This window comes from Marmota monax, unplaced genomic scaffold, assembly GCF_021218885.2.
Source record: "Marmota monax isolate L192 unplaced genomic scaffold, Marmota_monax_Labrador192_F-V1.1 WCK01_AAM20220418_F8-fsc00121, whole genome shotgun sequence".
NCBI classification, from domain to species: Eukaryota; Metazoa; Chordata; class Mammalia; order Rodentia; family Sciuridae; genus Marmota; species Marmota monax.
Genome location: NW_026693351.1, coordinates 1,521,222 through 1,531,286, shown reverse-complemented (window position 1 = coordinate 1,531,286; position 10,065 = coordinate 1,521,222). Strand labels below are relative to the sequence as shown.

The 10,065-nt window shown below is 59.6% G+C and overlaps 1 protein-coding gene across 1 annotated transcript; it reads left to right on the top strand.

Moving 5' to 3' along the window:
• Nucleotides 1-3,803: 3,803 nt before the first annotated feature.
• Nucleotides 3,804-9,389, top strand: Inhbb (inhibin subunit beta B). The gene is made up of 2 exons (XM_046456857.1): nt 3,804-4,251; nt 6,677-9,389. The coding sequence occupies exons 1-2, from the start codon at nt 3,804-3,806 to the stop codon at nt 7,450-7,452; spliced, it is 1,224 nt and encodes a 407-aa protein (XP_046312813.1). The 3' UTR covers nt 7,453-9,389.
• Nucleotides 9,390-10,065: the final 676 nt, after the last annotated feature.

Here is a 10,065-nt window from a genome sequence, read left to right as displayed (position 1 = left end):
CTGCCTTCTCCATTGGGCCCGAGGTCCCTGATGGCAGCAGGGAGCCAGCATCCTGCGTGGGGGCGGCCTGGTCCTGCAGCCTGCGTGCAGGGCGTTGGCTACGGCATCGTTGTGCATTATTGTATTCAAAACTGACAGGTGCAGTCACATCCCTGGCCAAGATAGAAGGCTGAGGTCACCAACACAAGAATTGAGCCCAATGCTAAATGAGACTTTGAACCAACAGGAACAGGTCCTTGCCCCTCAGGAGGGGATGAAGAGTCCCTCCCTCCAAAAAAAAAAGTACAAGGTGATCTGGAAGGACTCAATTTACACCCTTGGCTCCTGTGGGCTGGGGGATCAGCAGAGGGCGGGATAATCCCAGCTTCTCGAGCAGATGGTTTCTGACTACCGCTTGACCCAGTTCCCTCCCAGCAGATGACTGGCAGCAGGGCTGACGCTCCTCCACCAGGGGAGCAAAGTGTGGACCCCCCCTCCTCTTCCCTCCTCCCACCGGTAAGGACACAGTGGCTTTTGCCTTTCCTAGGTGCCAGGTTAACAGACAGTATGCTGCACCTTTCTGAAGGTGGGGAGCCCTTGCCCACCCTTCTTCCCTGTCCAGACCAGGTGAGGCTGGCAATAGGAAGGGTTGAAGCTGGGCAGATCAAGAATGCTTCTTCCAGGACTTGTGCTGGGGGTGGGGGTGGGGGGTTGGTGGTGTTAAATCCTTCACTGGCTTAATGACCTCCCTCATTCATTCAATCAATCGTTCTTTCAATAAGCTCCCTGATCATGTCAGGTCTAACCCTAGACAGGGCCCATGAGTCCTGGTTCCTGGGCTGGAGATAGACAGGTAAGGAGATAACAGCCAGGCACGGGCACAGGGGCCTCATCACACAAGTACCATCCAGGGCACAAGAGGGTCAGGGAGAGCTTTGCCAAGGAAGAGAGATTGGGCTGGGTCCTAAAGACTGAGAATGAGTTTGCCAAGTAGTCAGAGGCTCAGGTGATGGAGAAAGCCTGAAGTCAGAGTGCACTTGCCCATGAGAAGATGCAAGCAAATCCACCAAGAGGGGTGCTGCCTGGTTCAGCAGGATGACCTTGCAGGATGTGCTGGCCCAGGTTGCCTGGGAGGTAGAGTGCCTCCTTCCTGCCCATGGATCACAGGCTCTAGACAGGGCAAGCCACGGAGTCTGGATGGAAGCAGCAGAGAACGGGATTCTTGAGAAGGTTCTAAGCAGGCAGGAGGGCTGCCTTCTCAGTGCTCTAGCTGGGTACCTGCTTCTGACTTCAAGTTGGTAAACTCAGACCCGCCCTAGTTTTGGCTCTGGGACTTTTTCGGTAGGTTCCTCTGATTGGGAGGGAGGGGGCGCTCCACTTCCAGACTTTAGGGGCCTCAGCTGGCCTGCTGTTCTGGCCAAGCTACACAGTGCACGGCCGGCCCAAAGATTCATGATGGGGGGCTGCGGGGACCCCAGCTGGGTGCCAAGCTCTGCCCAGGTCATACCTCCATTTCGGAAGAAAGCCAGATGACCTCCCATCCTACTTCTTCCTCATAGTCCTGCCTGCTGCCAGGTGAGGCCAGCGTGGATAGGGGTCCCTGACTCCAAACTCTGTGCCCTGTGGGTATTGATGTGTAGCCCCAGACACAGGTGGGGGCTTGAGAAGGGACAAAAGAAATGGATGGCACTCGGGGATCTGGACAGGATCTGGAGTCAGATTTCCACTGACAGTGTTTCTTTGGCAGCCAGAGAACAGCTCCCTGGAACCGTCAGTTCTGCCAGGAGCTTGGCCCCGTCACCTCGTTTAGGCCTCCCAATCAGCCAGTGATAATAAGGTGTCTCTGTACCCCCTTTACAGAGGAGGACACAGAGACTGGAGAAGGTGAGGACTCTATCCAAGAGCACTGCTACAAAGCTGGCAGTGGCTGAGCCCCGACTGAAACCCGGCTTTGACTGAGAGCCATGGTTTGCCAAGGTGGGGGGGGGGGCGTTGCTGCAGACCCCACCAGTCCGGGAAGCCCCGGGGCTCAGAGGCCTCTGTGGGCCTCGAGGCTGGGTCCTCGCACAATGAGGGCACTGCAGCCCGGGAGCGGAATCCACCCGCAGAGCCCAGGCGCGTTGTTGCCCCGCCTCACCCGGTCGGTCGGCAAGAGAAGGAGCACCCCCGGACCGCCGGGGTGGGCGCGCGGCGAGAGCCGTCCGCCTGGGTCCGGGAGGACAGCAACTGGGACAGGGGCAGGTCCTGGGCGTCCGCGGGTGAGGGGCGGTGGGAGGGAGAGTGGCGAGCGCCCGGAGCCCATCGGTGCCTCGATCGCCCAGCTGGGCGAGGGTCCGGGGCACCCACGTGGGGGGAAAGTTTCGAAGCAGCAGAAGTGGCCCGGCCTTGCGGGGGGTGCGGGGGAATAGAGGGCAGAGTCGCCCCTCCTTAAGGCAGAAAGGGAAAAAGCGGAGGGAAGCGGAGGTGGGCGGGGGAGCGGGCAGCACCGACCTGAACAGATTCCGCCTCCCCCTCCGCCCCCGGGAAGCCCGAGCGGGGAGGCGCGGACCGTCTCCTCCTGCACGGCCAGGACGACGCTCCCCCCCCCCCCCCGCCAACGTCTATCTCAAAGCTCGCGCACACACGGAGAGTGTGCAGCATTTTTACCCCTCTGGAGAAAAAACGGGGAGTGTAAAAGAAGAGAGGGCAAAGCCAAGAACTCCTCCTCGGTGTGCTCTCCACTCCGTGCCGCGGTTGGGCGCGGGGACGCCGCTGCCACCCGCCCGCTCTCTCCCGGCCCTGCAGCGTGTGCCAGTGGGAGCGCGAGCTAGGGCAGCGGCTCTCGGGGACGCCGGGAGACTTTTAGGTGCTCGAGCAGACCTCGCCACCGCCGCGGCAGGCAGAAGAGGCAGGGGCGACAAGAGCCCGGCCTCCGCCTCGCCTTCCTCGGCCGGCGCCCCGCGCCCGGCCGGCCCGCGCAGGCAGGCGGAGGGAGAGGGAGGCGGCGAGGAGGCGGGCAGAGCAGAGGCCCCGGAGAAGCTCGCAGCGTCCGGCCCGCCCGCTGCCCGCCCGTGGATGCGGCGCCCCGGGAGCCTGGAGACAACTTTGCCGTGTGACGCGCCGAGAGGACTGCAGGGCCCGCGGCCGAGAGCTCAGCAGCGCCCGTGAGCTGGCCCGCGCGGCCGGTGCTCCCCAACACCGCGCTCGCTCCGCGCCGCCTCCCGCCGGCCCGCGGCGGGGACGACCTGCCCGTCGCCGGCGGCGGCGGCTCTTCCTCGGCGCCAGGCAGCGAGGGCGAGGCGCTCAGGTGCGAGCGCGGGGCCCCGCCGCAGCGCCCGCCGCAGCGCCGCGCCAAGCCGCGCCCGGCTTCGCTCCGGGGGCTCCGGCACCTTCTTCTCGGTCTCGACCAAGTTGCGTCGACCGGCTCCTTCGCCACCTTCCCATCCCCGCGGCTGAGTCGCCGCCGCTGCTGCTTTCGCTTCACCGGAGCGGGGGCTGCGGGGCCCCGACTCGAAGAGGATGGGCAGAAGGCTGCAGATGCTGAGGCTCCTCGAGACGCCCGTGCGGCAGTGACCCGCCCGCGCCCGGCGCGTCCCTCCAGCCCCCGCGGCCCTCCGCGCCCCTTCGCCGCCGCGCGGGAACCCCCGCGGCCCGGCCGGCCCCCTCCCCCTGCGAGCCGGCGGCAGCCCTCCCGGCAGGCGGGCGGGCGGGCGGAGGCCCGGGCGGGCGCGGGCTCGGGCGGGGGCGGGGCGGGGCGGTGCGCCCGGAGCCCGGAGCCCGGAGCCCGGCCCTGCGCTCGGCTCGCCTCGCCTCGCGGCGGGCGCCCTTGTCGCCAGCGGCGCACCATGGACGGGCTGCCCGGTCGGGTGTTGGGGGCCGCCTGCCTTCTGCTCCTGGTGGCGGGCTGGCTGGGGCCCGAGGCCTGGGGCTCCCCCACGCCCCCGCCGTCGCCCGCTGCGCCGCCGCCGCCCCCGCCGCCCGGAGCTCCGGGCTCCTCGCAGGACACCTGTACGTCGTGCGGCGGCTTCCGGCGGCCTGAGGAGCTGGGCCGGGTGGACGGCGACTTCCTGGAGGCGGTGAAGCGGCACATCTTGAACCGCCTGCAGTTGCGGGGCCGGCCCAACATCACGCACGCTGTGCCCAAGGCCGCCATGGTCACGGCCCTGCGCAAGCTGCACGCGGGCAAGGTACGCGAGGATGGCCGCGTGGAGATCCCACACCTCGACGGCCACGCAAGCCCCGGCGCCGACGGCCAGGAGCGCGTCTCCGAAATCATCAGCTTTGCTGAGACAGGTGGGTATGGCCTTCGGGCGGCCAGTAGCGGCCCGCGCTCCCTCCCTCCCTCTCTGCCAGCTCCTGCGGCCACCACAGCCGGCGCGCCCCAGGGGCAACCTGGACTCACGGCCCAGCAGCTTGCCCGCGGCCCCGCGCGCTCAGCCCTTCTCTTCCCCCAGGTTGTAGACCCCTTCTTGGTTCCCCCACTCACGCAGCTGAGAGCCCGGCCCTTCACCCCTGCTCTTGGGAATCGGGCCTCAGCGCCTTTGGGCGCGCGTCCCCCTCCCGGCAGATGCGCGCGGCCCTGGCTCTGTGGGCACTTGCTTGGAGATTGCTTAATGTTTTTGTTTCCCACGATCGGAGTGTAGGCTTAGCAGTGTGGATGGAGATGTGTGTGCTTGTTGATATACGTGGGCCGGAGGAGAGTGTGTGTGTGTGTGTGTGTGTGAGTGCATGTGTGTGTGTGTGTGTGTGTGTGCCTGCGTGAGAGGCCCCCGGGGCTGCTTCCATCGCTGGGCGGCGTGGGCTTGCCAGGATTGCTGAAGCCTCGCTGGGGAGAGCTAGGCAACCTCTCTTCCGATTGTGTGGGCACCAGGATGGGGCGGAAGGCAGGCTTCTCAACAGGTCCATCATTTACACAGAAAGATGCGGGGACAGCCCCGTGCCTTTGGCTTGCCTGGCAGCAGCGACAGCTCTCTGGTCCGAGCTGCAGAGTTTCTAGTTAACAAAGGGTAGGACTCCTTTCTGGAATTCCCCCTCCCCCAGCACCTGATTGTAGAGCTCTACCTCTGTCTAAATTTAAAAATCAGGAAGAGAAAAATCTTTGGGAAGTTTAAAAGAAGGAGGAAAACGTGCCTGCGCTGAAATGCTGCAAGTGCTTTCGGCTCCGCTGTCCTTTTCAGGACTTGAATGAGCCAGGCTGGCTTTTGTGCCTGGAGCTCGGCCCCATTTGTGTAGAGAGGACTGCAGAGAAGGTCTCAGGGGGGAAACACCGGTGTAGGCAGGGACAGGGGACAAGCAGGGAGCCTGGGAGGTGGGGGGTCGGTGGTGCCCATGGCTGCAAATGCCCCCCCCCCACGCTCCCCCAGGCAGCAGTCAGACCATGCTGATGCCGCCTGGGGATGAAAAGGGATGAAAAGTTTTGCATGGCCGGGTGTGGAGAAAAGCAGAGACAATCAGGGCTGGTTTGCCGTTTTAGCTGTCCGCCCGAGTCAGGGGAAGCTCGACATGCAATTAGAGGGTTTGGATTAAAAGGTGCTTTGGGGCCCAGGGTAGAAATGTGACTCTGGAAGGTCGAGGAGGCCTTTTGGTCCCGGTGGCACAAAATGACAGCGGGGGCTGTTATATTTCTGGTTTCACGGAGCCAGCTCTTTGACTTATAAATAACAGATTCAGGTCACAGGCAGCTTTTAAGGCTGTAGCCTCCCCCATTTCAAAGTCAGATGTCAGTGTTATTAGAAGAGCTGGGCAAGGCCGGAGAAGGGGGTCTGGGGGGGGCATGGTGGGAGGTTTCATAAAACTAACTGTGTCCACGGAGTTGCCTGGTTCCTGGAAAAAAGAAAGAAAGAGCGAAAGAAAAAAGAAATAAAGAAAGAGAAAAAGTAGAGATTGTCAAAGGGAAGGGTCACCCAAATGTAGGATGAGAGGAGAGTCATCTCCTGGCTGGCATGGCCACTCTTCTTGTTGAGCTGAATTACTGAGACATTAACCAGCCAGCCTCTGCTTTCCCTGGAGGTTTTGAACGTTCATGAACAGGGCACCAGGGTCTTGTTAGAGGATTGGACTTCCAAGTTTCAAGGCTGAATGTCCTGTCTCTTGGAACTACTTGGAATCAAGGGCTGCACTTTGCAGCTTGCAAAGCCACATGTTCCTGTGTCGGATCTGAGCAGAGCTTGCTTGTTTGCTGTGGAAGTTTCACTGGGGGTTGGATCAGATCACACTTAGGTAAACACTGGAAAGAGGCGGTAGGTGGCTCAGCTTTGATTTTGCAATGCCCTCAGTTAACCAGAAAAAAAAAAAAAAAAACCTACTTAGAATAACCCACCCCCAAATCCTCCCTGCGATCCTGGTTTTGTTTTTCAGATTTCACAGATACCCATAACAACTTGTTAAGATCTTGGCCTCCTGACAAGCTCCTCTGTTGAGCTTTGAGGCCTGACAGGCCGTCTCCAGGGAGTCCTGGCCTGGGAGAGGTGAGGCCGGATCTTAGAAGCCCGGACCCTCCAGCTCCAACCTGGCCCAGGTTTCTCAATGGGAAATGATTCTTTCTGCCTCTCCCAGGTTACAGGCAGAGGCCCGGGCTCTGGGATCGGTATTTCTGGTCAGTAACGTTTTCCAGCTGTGTGGCAAGTGTGCATTCCAGCATGAGGCAGCGGAGTCCATTTCCCCTGATGCCTCCTGTTCTCCTTGAGCTCACTTGGCCTGTTCTCCCCTTTCTCTGCAGATGGCCTCGCCTCCTCCCGGGTTCGCTTGTACTTCTTCGTTTCCAACGAAGGCAACCAGAACCTGTTCGTGGTGCAGGCCAGCCTGTGGCTTTACCTGAAACTTCTGCCTTACGTGCTGGAGAAGGGCAGTCGGCGGAAGGTGCGGGTCAAGGTGTACTTCCAGGAGCAGGGCCACGGCGACAGGTGGAATGTGGTGGAGAAGAAGGTGGACCTCAAGCGCAGTGGCTGGCACACCTTCCCGCTCACGGAGGCCATCCAAGCCCTGTTCGAGCGCGGTGAGCGACGACTCAACCTGGATGTGCAGTGTGACAGCTGCCAGGAGCTGGCCGTAGTGCCAGTGTTCGTGGACCCCGGTGAGGAGTCACACCGGCCCTTCGTAGTGGTGCAGGCTCGGCTGGGTGACAACAGGCATCGCATCCGGAAGCGGGGCCTGGAGTGCGATGGCCGGACCAACCTCTGTTGCAGGCAACAGTTCTTCATCGACTTCCGGCTCATCGGCTGGAATGACTGGATCATCGCGCCCACTGGCTACTACGGGAACTACTGCGAGGGCAGCTGCCCGGCCTACCTGGCCGGGGTCCCCGGCTCCGCCTCCTCCTTCCACACGGCCGTGGTGAACCAGTACCGCATGCGGGGCCTGAACCCCGGCCCTGTGAACTCCTGCTGCATCCCCACCAAGCTGAGCTCCATGTCCATGCTCTACTTCGATGACGAGTACAACATCGTCAAGCGGGACGTGCCCAACATGATCGTGGAGGAGTGTGGCTGCGCCTGATGGCGGAGGGCAGGGGCACAGCGGCAGTGGGGTGTGGACGACAGTCCCGGGTGGGCTTCTTCCAGCCCCTGCGGGAACAGGAGGTGCCCGGTGGGCTGAGCGCGGTCATTCCGTGGGCTGCAGGGAGAGGGCCAGGGTGAAGCCTGAGGGAATTGCCTACGACTCCATACAGCAACTGGTCAAAGCCAGAGGGAGAGCCCCAGCTGACAGGAGAGACTTTCCAATGCACACGTAGACACGCACAGCCAGACGCATCCTGCCACCCACACAGCAGCCTCCAGGATACCAGCAAATGGATGCGGTGACAAATGGCAGCTTAGCTACCAATGCCTGTCAATCGAAGAGAATGGGGTGAGCAGCCACCATTCCCACCAGCTGGCCGGGCCACTCTGAATCGCGCCTTCTGAGCACACATAAAAGCACAAAGACAGAGACAGAGAGAGAGAGAGAGAGAGGAAGAGAGAGAGTGCCATGGAGAAGAAAAGCAGGGTGGGGAGTTGTGCGGCAGGCTGTGTGTCCCCCTGGGCTGTACCAGGCCTGATCTGCTGCAGCAGCCCCTTTCTCCCCACCTGGCATCCTCCATGCTGCGAGACCTGGGGAAACTGTCCCTCCACGCCCTGGTAGAGGGCACGAGGCCCAGGAAGCCCACCGCCTGTCAGAGACTGAGGAGCAGGGGCGATGACCATTCGACTCTTTGTCACTCGGGTCCTTGACATGACATGTGTGTGTGTGTGTGTGTGTGTGTGTGATGGGGAGGGTGGGAGAGGATGGGGTCTTAATTCGATGCTTTAACTGATCTCCAACAGTTGACAGGTCCTTTGTGCCAGTTGTAGAACTGTAAAGACTTTTCTATCAGGTATGACCTTTGATGCGAAAAACGGAATTGTTCAAAATGAGAAGAAGAAAAGTTGCAATCGGTGCCCTTCCCTGGGGACATTCCTCTAGGACTGGTTGGGGGGGGGGCTGGGAATGACCACTAGGCAAGGGATGAGCCCAGAGGAGGCAATGGGAGGTGGAAGAGGCATTCTGGAAATGCTGGTGGGGGTCCCTCAGCACAGGGTGGGGGAAGGGAGCCACTCTGCTAGCCTTGGAGAGATGGGGAAGGCTTTCACTGCTTTGCAGAAGTTGCCCGTGTGGGTGGGCCCTGGCCACCGGGGCCAGCCATGGACATGGCACCTGCCCACTCACCCGCCTGCCCACCTGCCCCGCATAGCACTTGCTGACCTGCCTGACGCACATGATATAGCACTTGCCGATCTGCGCGTGTCCAGAAGTGGCCCCCGGGGGAGAGAGCGCTGAAGTCGCTCTCCCTCTAGATGTCCAAGTGCCACGTGAACTATGCAATTTAAAGGGTTGACCCACACTAGACGAAACTGGACTCGTATGACTCTTTTTATATTTTTTATACTTGAAATGAAATCCTTTGCTTCTTTTTTAAGCGAATGATTGCTTTTAATGTTTGCACTGATTTAGTTGCATGGGTTAGTCAGAAACTGCCATTTGAAAAAAAGAAGTTATTTTTATAGCAGCAAAAAAAAAATGAATACAGTTAAATGTATTATACATAATTTTGGAACCAAAGAGGCCAACAGATCAGTTTTAATTTTTATTAGACGGTGAGGCCATCTTCTGTGAGATGGACGTTCTGAACAATCGCTTGAGTGGCCTGCCAACGTTTCAGGGTATAAACGGATTTTGTTTATTCAGTTCGATGTGTCTTTTCTATCCTCACACACCCAGAAGCTAGAGTAAAAAAATGACTGGTAGAATGCAGGTGTGTACCCTTAAATCCTCATCTTTATGTTTATTTAATAAAAGCTCCCCTTAGGTTCTGTTTCATAATAATTTAAAACCAAACAATCTCCCCCATAGACTGGCTGTTAAAGTATTTTACGTTTGTGTACAGTTTCAGAAAATAAACAATTGAGTGCCACGGGCTTCCTGCCTTGTGTGATGTCTGAGGCGGTGGGCAGCTGGAGGAGGGTCAGGCCAGGTGTCCAGCTCCCATGCCAACAGCCTCCGCGGCTCGCTCCCGGCACTCTCTGAGTCCTTGCCATGAGATGTATGTCACTCAAGCTAGCAGAGATGGCAGAAGATCAAAATGAAGGACAATTAGCAAATTCATGAATTACGCATTTGTTTACCCTTCTAGTCCCAAGACTAATTATGTTTCACCACGGCCGCATCTATTACCATTTGAAAGTGGGGGGACCCATCCCTGGAAGGCAGGGTACAGTGGGGAAGGCAAAGCCCCCGTGACCTCTCTGCTCACCCCCAGGTACTAATCTAGGCAATGATCCCCCAGAAAGGCCTTCCCATCTTGGGATAGGAGGGGAAATTGAGACAAGGTCAGGAAGAGCCCAGTGTCCTGCCCTACAGGGGTTTGAACTGGTAGAAAGGGGCGGAGTTAGTAGTGACAGCTACTAACTGTAGTAGTGACCACCACGGGGTGACTGAGAGACCCGTTCACTCCTGTTCCCGTGGCCCCCACATCATACATATTCACTTTCCAAAGGTTAGGATCTGGACCTCAGAGAGTTCAGGCCCTGCCTGAGGGTGACCCAACTGGGACAGGGGCCCTGGGAGTTTGAGCCAGGTGCTGCCTATCTGCTC